At 41.0% G+C, this 21,850-nt stretch overlaps 1 protein-coding gene across 2 annotated transcripts in view; it reads left to right on the forward strand.

Annotated features, from left to right (window-relative positions):
• MYO1E (myosin IE) overlaps positions 1–21,850 on the forward strand; it is a 211,818-nt gene that overhangs the window by 79,198 nt on the left and 110,770 nt on the right. For both annotated transcript variants that reach the window (XR_010317438.1, XM_023558297.2), the window contains exons 2-4: positions 2,474–2,617; positions 13,478–13,567; positions 16,964–17,058. Coding sequence is in view for 1 of the 2 variants with exons in the window: in XM_023558297.2 (XP_023414065.1) it covers positions 2,474–2,617; positions 13,478–13,567; positions 16,964–17,058 (329 nt within the window). In the remaining variant the exon portion in view is untranslated. The remainder of the gene's footprint in view (positions 1–2,473; positions 2,618–13,477; positions 13,568–16,963; positions 17,059–21,850) is intronic.

Consider the following 21,850-nt stretch of genomic DNA (forward strand, 5'->3'; position numbering starts at 1 on the left):
ATCACCCTCTTGGCAAGTGCCCAGCCTCAGCCTTCGTTTACCTGCTGGGTGGGTTCTGAGCCTCATCCTTGACTATCTGAGCAGGTCCGGTTTTCCCCAAGGGCTCTGAGTTTCCCCACCCTTCCTGACTGCCTTCTCTTCCTCCCTTTACCTCCTCAGGGTATTTTCATTTCGTGGGGAGGAGGAGAAGAAGGGTGATAGTAGTGGCAGGCTGTATCCAGAGAAGTTAAAATTAGAAGACCTTGGACAGTTTAAAATAGAGATAATAACTTATAGTATGCAGCATCTTGGTGAAGGTTAAATGACTGAATGTAGGTAACATGTATAAGGACCTAGTGGAGGGAGGGAAGGAGGGGGAGAGAGAGAGAGAAATCTGTCTGGTTGGAAGTGGACTGTGGGCATTTAGTGAGAACCCAGTCAGTCAAGCTATGGCCGGGTGGTTGTTGTTGTTATTTCCTCTCTGTCTTTCTGCTTTGCCACAAGAGGAGGAAGACTGTGGCAAGGGTCAAGGTAATTCTACAGAATTGGAGCTGCATGTGATACAGCTCTCAGAAAGCCCAATAAGTAGAAGGTTCCCTCTGCAAGACAACATGGGGAGCAAGCCTTTCCCACCCTCTTTCTGAAGCTTTGAGTCCATGACATTGGTGAGCCCTTTTGTGGCGGCTAACTTCCTGCTGATTTTATAAATTAATGTTTTACCTAAAACATTAATTTTACATTAAAGTGAATTAAAATTAATGTTTTCTAGAGGGAATATTTCTATATTTCTTTTTTAATTTTATTATTAAAATCAGTGTTTTCTAGAGGGAATATTTATTTTTTATTTTTAATCTGTCATATTCACTCTTGAAGAGATTTTACTGCTGGTATTTTTTAAAATGCATTCCTTTTTGTAATTTCATTCAAGCTGTTTGTCTACTATAATATCTTATTTTAAAAAATCTTTGAATTGTGGTAAAAAAAAGTATCTAACAAAACAGTTACCAATGCAGCATGCATCACATATTCAGTGACAGATTATCTTTGCCACATTGTACAGCCATCACCCCATTTTAACTTAACAATTTTAAAAAATGAAATCTAGAATGGCGTCCATCTTGTTTGCTTCTCTTGGGGAGCCTCCTGTTCCCTTTTCTCATTCTAGTTTTGATGTCTGAGCAGGTGGCCTTTCTGGAGTCCCTCATTCAGAATTGTTTCTTCCCTTTGTTCAGGCTCCTAGGGAGAGGGCAGGGCCTGAGTCTCACTCAGGTCAACCCCCACCATACTTGGCATGCTGAGTAGGGTGTATGACGTGTTTAAAGGGAAAGGAGAATTTCCCAATAGCTTGCCATGTAATATTTGCTGTTATATCATATCAATTAGTTCTTCGCCCAGACGATTGTAGATTGTAATAGATACCCTTCCTCCTGGTCTCCCCTGGCCGATTCAAACATTGATTCAATCAATTTCAAATGGCACCTTCTCCAGAAAGTCATTTCTGTCTCTCCTAGGACAAATGAGTCACTCTCCCTTCGGTAATCCTCATTTAGTGTGTTTATATGTTGACCTGTGGGCACGTTGATCACTTGTCAGTCGTTATCAGGTGTCCTCCAACAACCATGACCTCCCCAATGCAGCCATCTGTGGGCCACCCATCCACTCCCAAGTCCAGAATTTGTCACACAACTGAACACACAGGAGATCCCACTAAAGAAATATCAAATGAAAGGAAGCCCTGCCACCCACAGGCTGTTAAGATGCTTCCCCTGTGTTAAAATTGTAAACCCAATGGGCAGACAAGGGCCAGAACTTCATCCATCCAACGAGGCCATGGGGCCAGGTGGATCCTACTGCCCATAATATGTACTGTGATCAAGGTTAGTCCCTCCCACCCACTTCCTCTTTAGTATACGTGTAATCAGTCATCAAACTGTAACTTATCTTTTGAAGGTGGGAGGCCAATATTACATTGACCCTGAGAAGTTTGTGTGGGGAAAATAATTTAGTTGACTTGAGAATTACCATTGCATGATATCTGTTTTTTCCACTTTTCAAATTCTGTCATATGATTTATAAAACAAGCCTATAATGTTTCTATCTCATTGGTTATTTTCACTGATAAATTCTATAAAACAATAAGGTTGAAGGAGTTATTGAAGACACTCATTTATGGAGTTGTATTCTAGACATGTTACGCACTTTACATGTGATTTTTTTTCAAATCCTCATAGCAACTCTTTGAGTTTGGTCTTAATTCTCTCATTTTACAAATGAGAAAACAGAAGCTTAAGTGACACAGACAGCTTAGGTAACGTTCCCCACTTTGTTAGCTTGTAGGTGGTAAAACTGGAGCTTGGATCTAGAGCTACTGATATCAAAACCTTCCTCTGTTTGTTCTGCCGCATTTCATTTGAGAATATTTGAGAAATTAGTGGCTTAAAAAAAAGCAGGAGAAAACAAAGTATCCTCCTAATTGTGTGCTTTGTGTTCGCAGGGAAGCAAGGGTGCCTACCGGTACCACTGGCAGAGCCACAATGTCAAGCACAGTGGCGTGGATGACATGGTACTGCTCTCCAAGATCACGGAGAACGCCATCGTGGAGAATCTGAAGAAGAGATACATGGACGACTACATTTTTGTATCCTTTATAGGTGTCCTTGGACATGTCTAAGTTGTATGACGATGTCCACAGTACAATGTGGCTTTGCTGCTGATGTACGGAGATCCATCTGAAATTCTGAACTGACCATAGGGGCTCACGTCATTTTCACCTTTTCAGAAAGAGGTTTTGTACTTTTCAGTCACTTGGTTGAGGCTGTGGGAGGGGCAAGGATGATGCTAAATGACTGTCCTGGCATTCCAGAAAAGTCAAGATGCAACCAGTATTCTTGCTATTTTAACCTTTGGCACTGTGTGCACGTGGAGTCTAAATACATCTGCTCTTTCTAGGGACAAAGCCTGATTCGCAGAGAGAATTTTACTGATAGTGTGTCCTGAATGGAAAATGGAGACATTTAAGCTCAGACTTAAAAGGCTTGGAAAAGGTTGTCTCATGCAAAAAAAATATGCAATTTTGCCAGGTTTTCTGCGTTCTTATGTGTACCAAAGGAAACATGAGAAGTGAATATCAACTATGAAAATTGTTGAAAATACCTGACATTCTTGAGTTATTTTCATGTTTCAATTGTACCTTGCCAGATGTCTTTTTTTTTTTTTAAATAGGGCTTTAAAAAATTCAGCATGGAAATTTGATTCAAATGTGTGTTGACTTCATTACAAGCAGGGAACGGTAATGTTTGCTTAAGTTCCTATAGGTTCCAAGAGTTTTGTTGGTGCAACTATGTAAAGACGGTTTAGTGGATTATCGTAGAGTTAACTAGGTGTGTGTACATATGGTCTACATGGCACTGCTGGAAGGTTTAGCTTTGATGCTCCTTATGACTTCTGAGAGTATGGTCTATTAAAAGGTGGCGTTAACCTACTGATGTAACTAACATGTTGTTAGTTGCTGTTGAGGCAATTCCAGCTCACGACGGCCCAATGTGTGCAGCGTAGAACTGCTCCATAATGGTGTTTCGGAAGCAGATTGCCAGCCCTGTCTTCCTAGGCGCCTCTGGGTGAGTTTGAAGTACCAAACTTTCAGCTAATAGCCAAGCACTTAACCATTTGCACCAGCCAGGAACTCTAACTGACATAACATGCATTTTAGATTTTAACCCAAAAAACTTCCTGGAGTAGTGAGCGGGTAAGGGGAGGAATAGTTATCTCATTGATGGGTTCTAGTATGTTTATTTTTACACCATTTATATTGGCCGTTAGTTGAAAACACCCAAACCTGTGCAATAATGCTTTGCTGGGACTGCCTATTCCATCACAGGTGAGCAGGAAGTTCAACTCGGCAAGGATTTATTAAGCAATGCTAATTCACAGCATTATCCCACAGACGCTGGAACCATTCTGGCTGATACTGTGCTGCCTCTTACCTACCACAGAGGATTGTTAGCACATATCTGGGTAGCCAAGTCTCTAAACCCCTTTTAAGGGTTAACAGATACATTTGGTTTGTTGGCTACATTATTACAGCAACCCACTGCCTGCAGCCAGAATCTGCCCACCGACCGTTTTTGTAACTGAAGAGTTATTGGAACATTGCCACATCCATTGGTTTGCCTGTTGTCTATGGCTGCTTTCATGCAGAGGGCTGGGAACATAGAGCTACAAAGCCAAAAATACTTACTATCTGGCTCTTTACAGAAAAAAATTGCCGACCACCGCTTTGTACATCTGTTCAGGGCTTCATGTAACTTAACTGTACAGAAGCTGTTGTGTTCAGTTGCAAGCTTTTATTGTATTTGATCCAAAAAAATTGAAATATGCTCACTTTATCTGGGCTTATCCTGGTGGCACAGTGGTTAAGCATTTGGCTGCTAACCTAAAGATAAGTAGTTCGAATCCACCAGTCGCTCCTTGGAAACCCTATGGGGCATTTCTACTCTGTCTTATAGGGTTGCTACAAGTTGGAATCGACTAGACGGCAATGGGTTTTTGTTTTTTTTTTAATCATCATCAAAAAAGTTGAAGCACCTTTACGTGCAAGACCATGTCACCTGAAAGCTGGCAGAAGATAAAGACTATAAAGAGCAGGTGGCAAGATGTGAATCGGGCCTGCCTGGGTTCAAACTATGCTCAGCCATGGGCTTGGTGATCTGTGTGCCTTGGTTTCCACCTCTGTAAAATGGGAGCGATAATAAAACTTCCTGCATGAGGCTCTCGTAGGGTTAAGTGAAATAGTGAATGCAGTAAGCACGCAGTAAGCATTAGTTATTATTACCATACCTTCGATGAGATGGATTGACACAGTGGCAGCAACAATGGACTCAAACATAGCAACAATTATGAGGATGGCAGAGGTCCAGGCAGTGTTTCTTTCTGTTGTACACAGGTTCATTATGAGTCAGAACCAACTGGACGGTACCTAACTACATTATTACTGTACCCTAAGGCAAGTGTCTTAGTTTCTCCCAGATTTCTGAGTTGTGTTCCAAAAATTGAATTGCAGAATTGCTTATGGGAAATTTGAATGCATTTTACCATAGAAATTGTTTTAAATGGGGGACTGGTTTATCGACAAGCCCATAAAAGTTTAATTTCCAGTGAATGTAGTTGAACCAATAATTTATTGGAATATTCATGGAACATGAGCTCAACTTATTGTATTATTTTCATATAAATGTGATTTTTGATAAGCTGGGTAAGAAAGGAAAACATAACATTGGTAGTTACCAACCATTAATCAGTCTATCCTCAAGCCAGACAGTGTCACCCCTCCCCATAAAAATTGTTGTTGTTCAACCAGAAAACCAAAACCACTGCCGCTGAGTCGATTCTGACTCACAGCGACCCTGTAGGACAGGGTAGAAGTACCCCGTAGTGTTTCCTAGGCTGTAATCTTTTCGGGAGCAGATCTCCAGGTCTTTTTCCCACAGAGCCACTGGATAGGTTTGAACAGCCAACCTTTTGGTTAACGTTGATTACTTAACCATTGTACCACCAGGGAGTCCTCCATAGAAGTTGTTTACCCCCCAAAATGCAGGAAGCTCCTTGAAGGCAGGGACTGTGTCTTGTTTATCTTCTATTTAAAAAAAAACAAACAAACTGTATTATAAAAACAACATATGTTCATTTAACATAGTTTATAAAACGCAGTCAAGCAAAAAGGAGCAGATTAAATTCACCTGGAATCCCACCACCTAGGCATACTCCCTCTTGACTTCCTGGGGTGTATCTTTCTATTTAACCACACAAAGACGCCCATATGTGGGCGCTTTCTTGCTGTTAACTCAACAAAAATGGCATCATCCAGCAACATGGGTTTCTCAGTTTCCTGCATATTTCTTGGCATGGTGCACTGTATTAAGTGTTCATTGAAAATATGTTGATTCTTAAGTCTTGCTTTTTAAATTTAGACAAGAGAATTTTTAAATGACTCACACAGAGGAGGCTGCTTGTGTGCATTTGAATTAATGCCTTTGTATCAATGACTGACTAATCCTGTATCCTACTAAGGAAATGAGTTACTTGACCACGAATTACTTTGTGTTTTGGAAATCTCTACCCACTCAATACATGGGAAGCCCAGCATAAATGTGCTTTCCATTAGGATCACAGAGTCGCTTTCAGCACTGAGGAAGCTTGGTGGCTCTTTGGATGTTTATGAAACAATACTGAGGGTTTGGCTGCAAATCTTTTCCTCTGATAAGTGATAAAGACCTCATTTATCACTTCAGTGTTCAGAGAATGTTATGAGAGAGCAGCGTTATTGTAAATAAGTTTTCCCCACTCCTAAGCTTAATAGTTAAGAAGAGACTTGATTTCACATTAAGTTATAAAATTGCTCGTTTTCTCTTTCCTACATTTAATACCAGCAGATTGCCTTGTATTGAAAGTCAGTGTCTGGAGCAATTGATTGTTGGTGCATTCAGGCTGAGTGCACATTTCTTTGTTCTACATTAGGGAAAAATCTACTTAAAAATGCTGACATTGTTTACCAATAAAAACCCATACTTTGTAGCTATGTTTTTGAAGACAGGGAAAGTTTAATTTGCCATATGCCTTTTTCCCTGACCGTTGCCATACTTCTTACAATTACATTCTAAAATATATGAGGAAAACTGTTCAATTTAACTCTTGCACCTGGCAAGACATCATTTCTAGCCAACTCGGCAGGGTGGGGGTAGTTCCTTAGGTAAAGCGCCCCGAGCTTAGTTGGTCGCACCCTCTCTAAACTTGTTTTTACTCAAAGATCTCACTCTGTGTGTGTTGGGCTTTAAACCCTTGAATTAGGAGTTGAAACTTTTGTGCCAGACCTACCTGAGCTCAAAACAGTGTGGTCATTCTGAGAGGTGTGGCCCTTGATGTCAGTTTCATGCTGAGAAGGACAGCATGCTCTAGCAAGATGGACATTGGTCTGGTCCTGGAGCCAAGAGCTCAAGGCCACAGTGTGACATCGGGCAAGCTGCCTCACCTCCCTGTACCTCATGGTTAAACCAGGGAAGTTGACTCAGTCAGTGTGGGAGGTTTTGGGGAATTCACTGACTATTAAATATTCATATTAAAAAAAAATAAGTTAGCCTCTTAGCTTTACCTAATAAGACTATTAAAAACAAACATACAGAAGTAATGTTGTTGTTATTGTTAGGTGCCATGGTGTTGGCTCCGGCTCATAGCAACCCCACATACAACAGAAGGAAACACTGCCCAGTCCTGTGCCATCCTCACAATCATTGTTACCCTTGAGCCCACTGTCGCAGCCACTGTGTCAGTCTGTCTCGTTGAGGGTCTTCTTTTTTTTTGCTGACCCCGTACATTACCAAGTATGATGTCCTTCTCCATAAAGATGTGAAATACGATGGCAGCATATCTTATGTGTTTTTTTTTTTTAGCAGCAAAAAAGTAGAAAGGAAATCCTCTAAGAATAAAGGACAGTCCTTTAAGTTGAATAAATTGAACTCTCTGAAAAATAAAGTGCATTGTTTCTTTTATTTTTGCTATAAAGGAGAACTCTCAATCATAGATCCACGGACAAGCATTTGGGAGCAATTGAACTGAAAGATCTATCGGTTCCTTCTGTTACTCCTATTCTGTTAAATAAGATGATGATCATTTTATTATTTTTTTTAATATTTTTTGGTGTTATAGTCCTGTGTTGCCGTCCATTTTGAAAATTAACCTTAGGCCCCCACCTTCCCAGCCAGAGACTGTGGAAATAGGCAATTCCCTGAATCACTTTTTCCAAAGGCACACCTGAACTATGTAGCAGGGAGTGGGAGTGATTGTCTGAGTTACCTGGAGAAGTGTCCTCAACCGCGGAGGAGACCTGCTCTCTTAGGGAAATAGCTGAGGTCTCCGCGGATCCAGCCAGGTAGGAAAGGCAGGCTGTTAGGCAATTAGGCCAAGCTCTCTTTCGCCTGGAATAACTAAAATGTGTTTGTTTTCTTTAAATTCTCTTGTCTCAGTTCTTCTGAGTTAGGCAAGTTTCAAGCCTGTCAGCGTAGAAACAGGCCACATTATCCATTTCAAACCAAACATTATTTTTCAGGAATTCTCCCAAATAATACTGCCCTTGAGAATCCTACTGGGAAATTTAAGGAGCAGATACAGGTTTCCCTCCTAATTGTAACCTGAGTCATTGAATCAGGATTGACCTAGAATTATCTGGAAGAGGTTGTCTTTTTCCTCTGAGTGGTGTCTTAATGGGTCCTGCTTTTTGATTTTATATAGCCCACTCCATGAAAATCAACACTTTAGAAGATGTCTCCTCATAGAGCAGATTATTAACAGTGAAAAAATGTTGGTTATTGTAGGAGGTCATACGCAACCAAGTCCATATTTATTGGGCAACCAAGGGCTTTGTCGTAGGAAGAGATTCGTGGGGAGATGATACCTTTAGCTCACATACCTCAGGGCATCTCTTTATTCTTTGTATGTTGTGATCAATTTGTCCAGGACAAGGTGGCATTCACAGCAGACATTATTAAACTAAGGGAAGGAGTACCCTCCAAATGGAGAGATCTTATTTGCCCAAGTTCACTTTTACCTGGGGAGAGGTGTAGACATAGACATTCTCCCCATTGGAAGTGAGGAGGGTTATAACAGCATTCTATCCTTAAAAATTTGGTGTGCCATAAGAATCAGTATATGTGTTTAGTGTGCAATCAGAATGACGTCAAAACCTCATTCATTTAGTTTTGATTAAGTCCCTACCATGTGCCAGGAATACTCAAAAATCCAACTAAAGAAGATTGATATTTTTAAATAATTTTTATTGTGCTTTAAGTGAAAGTTTACAAATCAAGTCAGCCTCTCACACAAAAACCCATATATACCTTGCTACACATTCCCAATTACTCTCCCCCCTAATGAGACAGCCCACTCTCTCCCTCCACTCTCTCTTTTTGTGTCCATTTCACCAACTTCTAACCCCCTCCACCCTCTCATCTCCCCTACAGGCAGGAGATGCCAACGTAGTCTCAAGTGTCCACCTGATCCAAGAAGCTCATTCCTCACCAGCATCCCTCTCCAACCCATTGTCCAGTCCAGTCCATGTCTGAAGAGTTGGCTTCGGGATTGGTTCCTGTCCCGGGCCAACAGAAGGTCTGGGGGCCATGACCACTGGTGTGCTTCTAGTCTCAGTCAGACCATTAAGTCTGGTCCTATGAGAATTTGGGGTCTGCATCCCACTGCTCTCCTGCTCCCTCAGGGGTTCTCTGTTGTGTTCCCTGTCAGGGCAGCCATCAGTTGTGGCCGGGCACCATCTAGTTCTTCTGGTCTCCGGACAATGTAGTCTCTGGTTCATGTGGCCCTTTCTGTCTCTTGGGCTCGTAACCACCTTGTATCCTTGGTGTTCTTCATTCTCCTTTGGTCCAGGTGGGTTGAGACCAATTGATGCATCTTAGACGGCCGCTTGGTAGCGTTTAAGACCCCAGACGCCACTCTTCAAAGTGGGATGCAGAATGTTTTCTTAATAGATTTAATTATGCCAATTGACTTAGATGTCCCCTGAAACCATGGTCTGCAGACCCCTGCCCCTGCTATGCTGGCCTTCGAAGCATTCAGTTTATTCAGGAAACTTCTTTGCTTTTGGTTTAGTCCAGTTGTGCTGACCTCCCCTGTATTGTGTGCTGTCTTTCCCTTCACCTAAAGTAGTTCCTATCTACTATCTAATTAGTGAATGCCCCTCTTCCACCCTTCCTTCCTCCCCTCTCTCGTAACCACAAAAGAATGTTTTCTTCTTAGTTTAAACTATTTCTCAAGTTCTTGTAATAGTGGTCTTATACAATATTTGTCCTTTTGCAAGTGACTCATTTCACTCAGCATAATGCCTTCCAGGTTCCTCCGTGTTATGAAATGTTTCACAGATTCCTCACTGTTCTTTATTGATGTGTAGTATTCCATTGTGTGAATATACCATAATTTATTTATCCATTCATCCGTTGATGGGCACCTTGGTTGCTTCCATCTTTTTGCTATTATAAACAGTGCTGCAATAAACATGGTTGTGCATATATCTGTTCGTGTAAATGCTCTTATTTCTCTAGGATATATTCCAAGGAGTGGGAAAGAAGATTGTTTTTTGAGTACTCAAAAAGATCACAGATTGTACACCAATGTTCATTGCAGCACTATTCACAATAGCCAAAAGGTAGAAACAACTTGAATGTCCGTTAGCAGATGAATGGGTAAACAAAATATGGTCTATACATAAAATGGGATATTTCTCAGCCAAAAAGAGAAATGAAGTTCTGGTATATGCCACAACATTATGCTGAGGGAAATAAGTCAGTCATAGAGGACAAATATGATATATATATATCATATAATCCCACTTATATGAAATACCTAGACTAGGCAGATGCACAGAGACCAAAGTTTATTAGTGGTTACCAGGGGCAGGTGGGATGGAAATGGGGAGCTATTGTTTAGGGCCATTGAGTTTCTGTTGATGGCCATGGAATAATCTGGAAAAGGATAGAGGCAGTAGTTGTACAGCATGATACTTGAAATCAGTGTCACCGAATTGTACCTGTAAAATTTATTAAACTGGAAGATGTTTTGTTATATGTATTTATACCACCATGAAAAAATGAAGTAAAATTATCTCTCTTCTTGCGTGATATGACCCTATATATAGAAAATCCCAAAGAGTCCACAAAAAAGTTTCTAGCGCTAATAGAGGAATTTAGCACAGTTGCAGGGTACAAGGTCAACAAACAAAAATCAGTTGGGTGTCTATACATCAGCAATGAGAAATCTGAAAGGGACATTAGAGAAATAATCCCATTTACAATAGCATCTAAGAGAATAAAATACCTAGGAATAAATCTAACCAGGGACGTGAAGGACTTACACAATGAAAACTATAAAATACTGCTGAAAGAGATTAAATCAGACTTAAATATATGGAAAGATGTTCCATGTTCATGGACTGGAAGACTTAAATACTGCTAAGTTGTCAGTACTACCCAAAACGATCTGTAGATTCTCTGCAATCCTGATCAAAATTCCAACAGCCTTCTTTACAGAAATGGAAAAACCAGTCCTCAACTTTGTATGGAATGGCCCCCAAAACAAAAAACCAAACCCATTGCCATTGCGTCGATTCCGACTCACAGCAACCGTATAGCACAGAGTAGAACTGCGCCATAGGGCATGGAATGGCAAGAGGTCCCAAATAGCTAAAGCAATGTTGAAAGAGAAGAACAAAGTAGGAGGACTCACACTGGGTGTCTCGTATTTTTATAAAGCTAGCAACTCTACTAATAAAAATAGTAAAACGGCAGTACCTGCTGGAAAGACTCTGTAGCTTGTAGATTGGGAGTGCATACATACTCTGGGTGCATACCATGTGGCTCTGAATCACAGTTCTGCCACTTACTAGCTTGTAACCTTGGGCAAGTTTTTAAATTTCTTTTATGCCTCAGTTTCCTCCTACTAACAGGATAAATAATAGCAACGGGATTGTTGTTGAGTGCTTAGATTAGTAGTCTGTAAAAGTGTAAGTGTTCAGTCAGTGTTAGTTTTGGTTAATGTGCTTGGCTGCTAACTGAAATTTCGGAGGTTCGAGTCCAACCAGATGCATGCACCTCAGAAGAAAGGCCTGGCAATCTACTTCTGAAAACTCAGCCATTGAAAACCTTGTGGAGCACAGTTCTGCTCTGTCTCATCCGCAGTTTTCCTTAATGCCGTAGACTGCTCCCAGCGCCGGGCCAGGCACAGCCGGTGTGCTGTTAACAGCACTCCATCTTCTCTGCTGTCAATTCTTGTTCAACCCTGTCAAGTATGAAGATGTCTCTGGTCAGTGAAAAAGAATGTGGAATAGCAACCAAGTCATCTTACACTCTCACTTTGATCAGCAAATGTTACTTTAAAACAATATCATCCATCTGTAGGTGGCTCATTTGTGTTCAGTGGTGATAACACTGCATCTCACTAAAACTAAGAAGCCGTAACTGGAACATTGTAGAGATGTTACAATGTCACAAGACACACACCTTAGAGTGTGTGAATTAGGGAAATTGCATCTACCAGATGCAGACGCTGTGCTAAGCATTTTATATTGATTACTTCATTTAGTTTTCATAACAAGTCTATAAAGGAAGCCCTGCTCCGTCTCCAACATTCATTAACCAAAGCTTAGAGATTATGACTTTCCCAAGATCAGAGTGGAGCTGGGCTTGGGGAGCCAGGCGACCTGACCAGACACCCTGTGCTGTGCTGTTCCATAGCAAAAACCAAAAACTGTCTGCTGTCGGGTTGATTCCGACTCATGGTGGCCCCATGTGTTGCAGGGTAGAACCATGCTCCTTTGAGTTTTCCAGGCTGTGACCTTTCAGAACTAGATTGCCAGGCCTTTCCTTGGAGGTACCTCCAAGGTGAGTAGCCAAGCGCTTAACCCTTTGTGCCATGCAGGGACTCCCTGTTTGATACACAGGTCCTGATGTGTAAATATTTAAATGTGCCTTTGGGGGAGGAAATCTCATGGTTACATCTGTAAAATGTTAAATTTCTCAACATTTTGAAACCATTGATAACAATTTCTGAGTACACACTCAGAAATTATTATTTTTTTGGCACATGAAAGTTTTTTTTTTTAATTGTTGAAATTAGAAATTGGTTTTAATCAGTGGTGTGTATTTGTTTTAATTTTTTTCCCCTCCATGAAGGCAGGAGTTTTCTTTCTCTCTTCTGTTTTGTTCCCCGCTAAACCGGGGCCAGGCAAGTGAGTCGATTATTGAATGAATAAACGGAAATATATTTTTACTTTATGATGGTGTCCTTTCATTCTGGCACATGAACATGTGCTGTGTGAGACTTTCAAGGCACAGCGTAAACATGTCCTCTTCTGAGACCTTTCTGGATCTCCAGGCAGAAATAATCTTCTCCCACTAAGCCTGACCTGTGCAGCAGTTTGGGGGGGTTGTCATTTTCTTGTCTGAGTCATATTGTGTGGATACATCTCAATTCGTCCAGTGTTTGCTAAGCTTCTGGAGGGCAGCACTGTGTTCACGTCACCTTGTATCCCTCTGTTTGTTAAGTGAGTAAATGAATATGCTCTTAGTTTGGTTAAAGATCTGAATGTTCTGAGGAAAACATGCGTACCGTTTGAGAAGAGGAACGATAGCCATTCTTTTCACGTCCAGCCATTGCTGCCGTGTTTTTCCTTGCTGTACATAACACCAGTCTTGAAGGGATGTGCTTTCACAGGGTGATTTCTCTTTGTGTCACCTTGGCAATGACATTCACTGCTCTTCCTGAAGAGGAACAAAACCTGAGCTAGTGGGACCATTGCTTTTGTTTTTATTTGTAATCTTTTAGAAGCGAGGACCTTAGCTTTGTGCTTGGACAATAATTGTGAATTCTTGATAACATCTGGTTGCTTAATTTGAAAAATGGGTAGCTAAGAAGATTGATGATGGACCTTAACTGCTTTTAAATTCAGACATATATAGGATCTGTACTAATCTCAGTCAACCCTTTCAAGCAGATGCCATATTTTGGGGAAAAGGAAATTGAAATGTACCAAGGAGCGGTAAGTTATATACCACATAACTTTTATAATGCGTGGGTATTTTTTTCTTGAAGGTAGCATTACATTTGCATTTTCTTATTATGAATTACTTATTGGGGAAGTGCAAGTAAGTGATATTGTTTGGTGTTTCATGAAGTGTTATTCTCTAGAGTGTAGCTCAAAAAGGCACAGGACAATCTAATATCTGAGCCTAATTTATGTACAGAATTAGTTAAATGGGACCTACCACGTACAGCTTGAAGGATCTTCCCACTTCCTCCTATGCCATGAAATTCTAAGGAATAAAAACCAGTAACAGGTAAAAATAATAATAATAAATCTAGTGATGAGAACCATTCTCTCAGAATTAGAACCTTAATTAAGCTGTGGCTAAGGCTTGAACATGAAAAATGAATCTTTTATTACTTCATCTACTAATACGACCCTGGTCCCTATTTAAACCCAGCTCCAAAGCCACATCAGTGGTGTCATAAGAATAGAAACTGTAATCCTAATGAATGTATTTTCTTCCTTGGTTCATCCCTCCCCCAGGTCTCCCTGTCTCTGCACCTTCTTCCTTCCCTCTGTCCTTTGCAGCAGAAACACAAGCATGTTCATTAATCCTGACCCCTGGAAAACAAACAAAAGAGAGCCCACACAAATTCATCAGTTGAAGTGGAAGGCAATTTACCCAGACCAAGAGCCCACCCCATTGTTGCCAGATGAATGGTGCTGGTCGCTGGAGCCGAAGGAGGCTGCCACGCGAAAAACCTTTGATAATGCTGCCTTTATGGGAGCCCAGCACAAGGGAACACTGTCAGCCGAGGCTGGGCCCTGCCCTGGCGCCCCATTGGCAGGGCCCGGGTAGCAGGCGACACTGGCTGGGCCTCCTCAATGGCAGCAGAGGCGGGGTAGTTGGAAGTTTGCATGTGTTGTTTCCTCCCAGTTTTTTGAAGAGGATTAGTGCCTGTGAGTCCCTTTTAACCATCCCTCTTTTGAAGAGTCCTCACTAAAGAAATGCTCTAGAGTTATTTAAAAAAAAGAAAAAAAAAAGGTTTATTTTTACTGCTAATGGTCACAGAGAGTATTGTAAAATTGATATTTACCAAGTACCTGGTACTGTGTTAGTTACACTTGCAACAATGATAATACAGCCCAGGGAGCTGGCTCGGTTACTGTCCCCATTTCATAGATGAGGAAACTGAGGCTCAGAGAGGTCAAGTACCACAAGAGGTGGAGCTAGGATTTGATATTAGGTCTTAATGACTTTCAGGGGTCTCGAGGGAGGGTAGAGTTAGAGGAAATGCCTACTTTAAAATCTCTAAGGCAGCTCAGAGGTTCAGTGAGACCATAGATGGGAAAACAACTTGAGAACGATAGACACGCAAGGTCCAGATAACTTAGCTACACACCTTCGAAGCCAGTGACTTGCCCGTACTTGTCTCCCCATTGCTCATAGCTTTCTCTCTGCTCCATTCCCTTCCATTTCTTCTTTTCTTTCTTGTAATACTCACTTCCCTGTTTTCAAAGAGTCATTAAAAATAATCTTTCACAAGCAACCTGGGCTAGAAAAAGTCCATCCAAGACTGCTATCCTGTGGTCCCATCCAGACGTCTCCTGACTGTAAGGGAAAGACAGGGACAAATGTCATTATGGAGCCTAAAGTAGGGGTCTTTAGTCAGCCCATTCCAGGAAGAGTCTCTGGCCCTCATTGGGCAGTTTCCCTGTGAACCTCCATGTCCTCACATGGGGGTAACAGCAGGCAGTGCTCACCATGGGTCCAGCCACCAAAGCCCCCTCCCACTACCTCCTCATCACTAACTCTCATCTTCCAGAGCTTGGCACTGAGTGGCAATTTCTGGGCTGCTTTCCCTGTAGTCAATCTATTGCTAGTAAGGCTCAGTGCTTTACCTTTGCATATAACTACCTTTTCCATCATCTCAGGTACCTTTCAAGGCTTGCAGCCTGGGCATTACTGTCCCACTTTAGAGACGGGGACCAGTAAGGGAGAGGCAGAGTCTCGACATCCTCTCACTCAAGATCTGGTATTCTTTTCACTGTTTTGTGTTAAATAGTCTGGAGTTTAAGGGGTGTTCTTTCTCCAGCTATATACCACATGAAATATTTTTCTTTTTAACAATTTTTGAGGGTGTGTTGGAGGTGAGTGCCAATACATTGACTATAGCAGGACTGAAGTCGGCTTGAGACAGTGAATTTTTTTTTTTTTTTTTATAATAACTTTTATTAAGCTTCAAGTGAACGTTTACAAATCCAATCAGTCTGTCACATATAAGTTTACATACATCTCACTCCCTACTCCCACTTACTCTCCCCGTCTTGAGTCAGCCCTTTCAGTCTCTCCTTTCTTGACAATTTTGCTGGCTTCCCTCTCTCTCTATCCTCCCATCCCCCCTCCAGACAAGAGTTGCCAACACAATCTCAAGTGTCCACCTGATATAATTAGCTCACTCTTCATCATCATCTCTCTCCCACCCGCTGACCAGTCCCTTTCATTTCTGATGAGTGAGACAGTGAATTTATTAGTTATGGAGATTTATTTGGGTTTACATTTATGCATAACTATGATATCCCATGAGACTAAAGCACAAACCCAGGAGAATATCTTGGTGTGGTAGGATTCCCCGCCCCCCCACCCCGCCATGGAGGTGAAACAAACTGGTCAAACCAGTTTATTTCTGTAAAGAACCACACCTCTTGCCCTTTCCTTATGGAAATTTTAAGATTTTCACCCTACTCCGAGATAACCTCCCTTAATTTCCTCCAGAATCCTAGAATCGGCAACTTGCTTCTTGGAAAAATTACACAGACATTGAGAATTCAAATAGAAGTCTGATCCAGGTTTTTGGTAGTCCTCCCTGAAGACCTGTTGCAGGCTGAGTGTCTTCAGAAACATTTAGAAATGGAATGTTGTCTGCAGAGGCGTGTTTGGGTGGAAGGGTGTGGTTTTGGGGTGTCTGAAGGCTTGGGTCATGTCTAAAGGCTGAATCACTGTATGCCTTCGGGAGAGTCCTTCCAGATTCCGTCGCAATTTATTTAGATGTAACTCTTCATGACCTGAGCAGTTTTCTCAATTCATGGATTATGCAACCTTTAAGATGTAATTGGAGCCCTGGTGGCACAGTGGTTGAGAGCTCAGCTGCTAAGTTAACCAAAAAAAAAAAAAAAAAATCAGCAGTTCTAATCCACCACCCGCTCCTTGGAAACCCTATGGGGCAGTTCTGCTCTGTCCTGTCGGGTGGCTATGAGTCAGAATTGACTTGATGGCAATGGATTTTTTTTTTAAAGATATAATTATAGGCATTGGACTTATATGGTAGTGGATTCATCTCCAAGGCCAAGAAAAGAAATTGAATGTGTTGCTTTATCTGACCATGTTTTGTGTTTTTGCTTTTGTAGGCACAGTATGAAAACCCACCACATATCTATGCCCTTGCAGATAATATGTACAGAAACATGATCATTGACAGAGAGAACCAGTGTGTCATCATCAGGTATGGGAAAGATGCTCATCGGTGCGCATGGAGGATGTGAGGCTCTGCTGTAGTCATTGAACTCTGTTAAGAAGCAGCGTTTTTGCAGCAGCTGGGTCACCAGAGGCTGCTTAGTGCATCTGAGTAACAAGCAGTCTGGCTGCTTTGCCTTGATTTATTTTATAACCCCATGTCATGGAACTGGAGCCCGGGTGGCACAGTGGTTAAGAGCTATGGCTGCTAACCAAGTCGACAGTTCGAATTTACCAGGGGCTCCTTGGAAACGCAATGGAGCAGTTCTCCTTTGTCTGATAGGGTCACTATGAGTTGGTTTGGTTTGGTTACTGTGGAACCCCATATCATAGAAGCCTTGCACTTCCATGGGGCTGCTGTTGATGCCCCTCTTCCTTAAAGCATTAAGGCTTCAGGGTACATGGTACCAGCTAGAGCTTTCTCTCGATTATCAAGGGAGAAGTTTTGCCATTGGGCCCAGAGCTAAAATGATAGTGTACCCTCCCATTTGATCGTACTGTGGCTTTACTCTAAATTGGAGATCTTTTATGTCACATATATGTGTCATGAGGAGCCCTGGTGGCACAGCGGTTAAGTGTTTGACTGCTAACCAAAAGGTCAACATTTCAAACCTACCAGCTGCTCCGAGGGAGAAAGATGTGGCAGTCTGCTTCCAAAAAGATTACAGCATTGGAAACCCTGTAGGGCAGTTCTACTTTGTCCTGTAGGGTCGCTATGAGTCAGAATTGACTCAACAGCAGTGATTTTTTGTTTTGCTTTGTTTTTTTTTTTTATGTCATAGTATAATAAGCATCTTTCACTATTTTGTCAGCTGGAGTCCCTTTTCTTTAGGTATCTTTTTAATTCCTTGATTCCATATTTTTAAAAATTCCTTAATAATTTAGTGGTTCAAGTATGAACTTTTTTGGTGCACTTTGCTGTTTGCTTTTAGCTTTCTGGAGGCATTTCTAGTAAATGCCAGTGTTAGGCAAATGTAGCTCCATTTCCTAATCCTTTTAGCCTGACCCAGCTCTGAGTCTTTGCTGGGTTTAAGTGCTTGTAAAGTTTTGTTTACCGTTATGAACATTTTCACACATACTTGCATACTTCCATGCAAGTACGAACATGCATATTTCCATCACTTAGAAGTTAACAATTGTCAACATTTGGACATATGTTAGTTTTTTTTTTTTTTTTTAATCTGAAACATTTATAAAGAAATTTTTATTGATATTTACAAAATATAGAGAGTTAGAAAGAATAGTAATCCCATCTCTATGACACGGCGTGTACATTTACCAATATATGGCCAGTCCTGTTTTATCTGTTCTTCAATTCTGACATCATTTGATTATCTAAAGCAAATCCTAGACGGCAAATCATTTCATTTGACGATAATTTAGTACGTATCTCTAAAAGATAAATTCTTTAAGAATTTATCTTTTAGAGATATGTATGTATGGCTTAAAAAATGAATACCTGCTTTAGTATCATCTAATATTGTCAGTATTATAATTCCCTGACTATCTTTTAAATTATTTTTTACAGCTGGTTTTTACTTAGGGCTCAAACAAGGCCCCCACATTGCACTTACTGCTGTCTCTGAAGTCTCTTCATCTTTAACAAGTTTTTCTGCTCTTTTTGTTTTCTTGGCATTTGTTTGTTAAAGAAAAAGGTTGCTTGTGCTGTAGAATTTTCTGCATTCTCAGTTTGGCTGATAGTATCCCAGTGACGTTATTTATTTCACTGTTCCCTGTATTTCCTGCAAATTGGTAGATCTAATTTTTTTAAAAGCTCGATTAGATTCAGATCCACGTTTTTGGCAAAAAACATTCATTGGTGTTGCTGTGCACTTCACATCTGTTGGTCTTCCTTTGTCTGGTTTTCAGATGGTCAGTGGGCTCCTTATTATAAATTCTAATTTCACAGCCATTGTGTAATCAGTTGTCATAAGATAGTCATTTCTGATTCTTTTATTGCTTCTAGGAATTCTTCTATTTGGTTACCTTAAAATACAAATCATGTAGGAAAACCAGATAAAAAGCTTGATTTTTTTGCCAATGCTTACTGGTTTTAAAGCTCTGAGTTGATGGCCTGGCAACCTCCCAAGAGAGTGTATCTTTATTTTGGTATCATTACAAGCTGGTGGATTTTAATGGATTTTACCCGTCTTACTGTGTTACAATCATTTTACTTTTTGAAGCTCAGGTTGTCTTATCTTTGGCCAGTGAAGATCCCTTCTATTGAGTCCCGGGTATCCCCAGTCATCTTTGATCACTTCTTTCGGTTACGAAGAATGTTCCAGGCTCATCTTTTTCACTTCCTGCCCAAGACCTGGAATTGGCCATTTCACCAAAAAGCTCTGGTGTATTTTGATGGGAAATGATGTTTAGAGACCACTAATCTGGGCACCCAGAGTTCTCACTGCTCTGTGTTGTCAATTTTTCTGGTTATTTTTGGAGGGCAAAGCTAGGGAATATGAATTTTTTTTTTAAAGAGAAAATGAAACATGAGTTCATACTGGTATTTTTAGTTCATTTTTTAACTTTGATTTTTTTTCTCTTTGTATCCTATTTATCTTGTGCTGAAAATCATGATTCTTGATGATATTAACACAATTACTTATTTGCTTTACGCTGTGTGTGTGTATTTATACACGCAAACGCACACATGGCCCCTGGGTGATATAAGTGGTTAACATGTTTGGCTGCTAACCAAAAGGTTAGTGGTTCTAGTCCACCCAGAGGTTCCTTAGAAGAAAAGCCTAGCAATCTGCTTCTGAAAAATCAACTACTGAAAATCAGTTTTACTTGGACACGCATGCTGTCATCATGAGTCAGAGTTGGCTCAACGGCAATTAATGCATTTACACACACACTCACACAGACACGATAGGATGGGATAAAGCAAAAAAGCAATTTTGTTAATGTTTCAGGATAACAATACCAATACTATTACTAGTAATACAGTTAATGAATACAGTTTAAATTTTTTTTTGCAGTTCTTGTTGTTCTTACGATGTACAGTCAAAATATTGGGTTTTTAAGTCATTTAAAGTAACCCTTTTCTGTGTCATTTATGTGCCAACCTGGATGTCTTGGCCATCTAGTGCTACTATAACAGAAATACCACAAGTGTACGGCTTTAACAAGGAGAAATTTATTCTCTCACAGTCTAACTAGGCTAGAAGTCCAAACTGAGGGCATCACCTCCAGGGGAAGGCTTTCTGTCTCTGTGGGCTCTGGAGGAAGGTCCTTGTCATCAGTCTTCCCCTGGTGTAGGAGCTTCTTAGCACAGGGACCCGGATCCAAAGGACGCACTATTCTCCTAGCTCTTGTTTCTTGGTGGTATGTAGTCCCCATGTCTCTATGCTATCTTCTTTCTTCTGTATCTTAAAAGAGATTGGCTTAAGACACAACCTGATTTGGTAGACTGGGTCCTGCATCATTAACATAACTGCCTCTAATCCTGCCTTATTGACATCATAGAGGTAGGATTTAACAGCTCATAGGAAATTCACATCAGATGACAAAATGGTGGACAATCACACAATACTGGGAATCATGGCTTTGCCAAGTTGACACACATTTTTGGGGAACACAATTCAATCCATAACACTGGACTACGATTGGATTCATTCATTTCATTTTGATTTTTAGGAACATTAATCTTTGTTGTTTAATTTTTTTAAATTGTATAAAACATTTACATTACTCCACATCAAAACTGTAGATAGAGCAAGGTACACTGAAGAAATTCAGAGTAAATATAGACTTCATGGCATTTTACTCCTAAATATTTCCGTATGAATCTCCAACATTAAAAATATTTTCTTACTTAACTACGGTACCATTATCACAATTAAAGAATTTATAATAATCCTTTAAAATCATCTAATAGTAAACAGTCCATATTCTCATTTCTTTAATTGTTGTAAACATATCCTTTACTCCTGGTTTATTCAAATCAAGGACCACCAGTTGCCTTTTTTCTCTTATATCTTTTCTATCCCACCACAGTTTCCCCAAGTCCACCATCTTTTTTCTGTGACATTGAGACCAGACCAGTTTTCCTATAGACTCTCCCACTTTATTGATTTGTCTGGTTGCATCCTTATGGTCTCATTACACTTGTTCCTTCAACTGGATTTCCTGTGAATCGGAAGTAGATCTAAATACTTGATTATGTGCAGGTTAAACCCCTCTGGCGGGAGTGCTTGAGTGATGATGAGTTTTGTTGCTTGTGAGGAAACACTCCGTTCAACCTCAGCTGGAGATCAGTGGCCAAGAAAGAGGCAAGAAGTGTCTTTAGGTGCAATTAAAGGAGAGGAGCCCAGCACAAGTTTTCCAGTAGAGTCTCTTCCCCTTTCTCCTTCCTTACTTTCCCCCTTTTTGGCTTCTAGAGAGGCCTGAAGGAAGGGAACGGTCTTGTTACATCCGCTGTCACCAGTCTGGAAGCCACCACAGTCTTTCTGCCCACCTCTCTCCTACTCCCAGATCCCCTTCCATCCATCACTGCACGGGAGGCATGCGCTGATGCAGGGCATGTGTCCACTTCCGGGATTCTTCCTTCTGGATGTTTAGCTGGCAAAGACCTCAAAGCCCTGTTCCCAGGGATTTCTGCTGCAGCAGCTGTGCTTTAACTTAGGATGTGGCAGAACAGGGAACTGTGGTCCTTCTGCTTTGACAAAGTAGAGGTGCAGTGGTTCACTCTCACCAGCCCTGTGACCCTGGGCAGCACACCTAACACCTCTCTGTACCCTAGTTTCTTCATGCGTGAATGAACTGATTGGCCAGACAAA

Source organism: Loxodonta africana, chromosome 13 (assembly GCF_030014295.1).
Source record: "Loxodonta africana isolate mLoxAfr1 chromosome 13, mLoxAfr1.hap2, whole genome shotgun sequence".
Taxonomy (NCBI): Eukaryota; Metazoa; Chordata; class Mammalia; order Proboscidea; family Elephantidae; genus Loxodonta; species Loxodonta africana.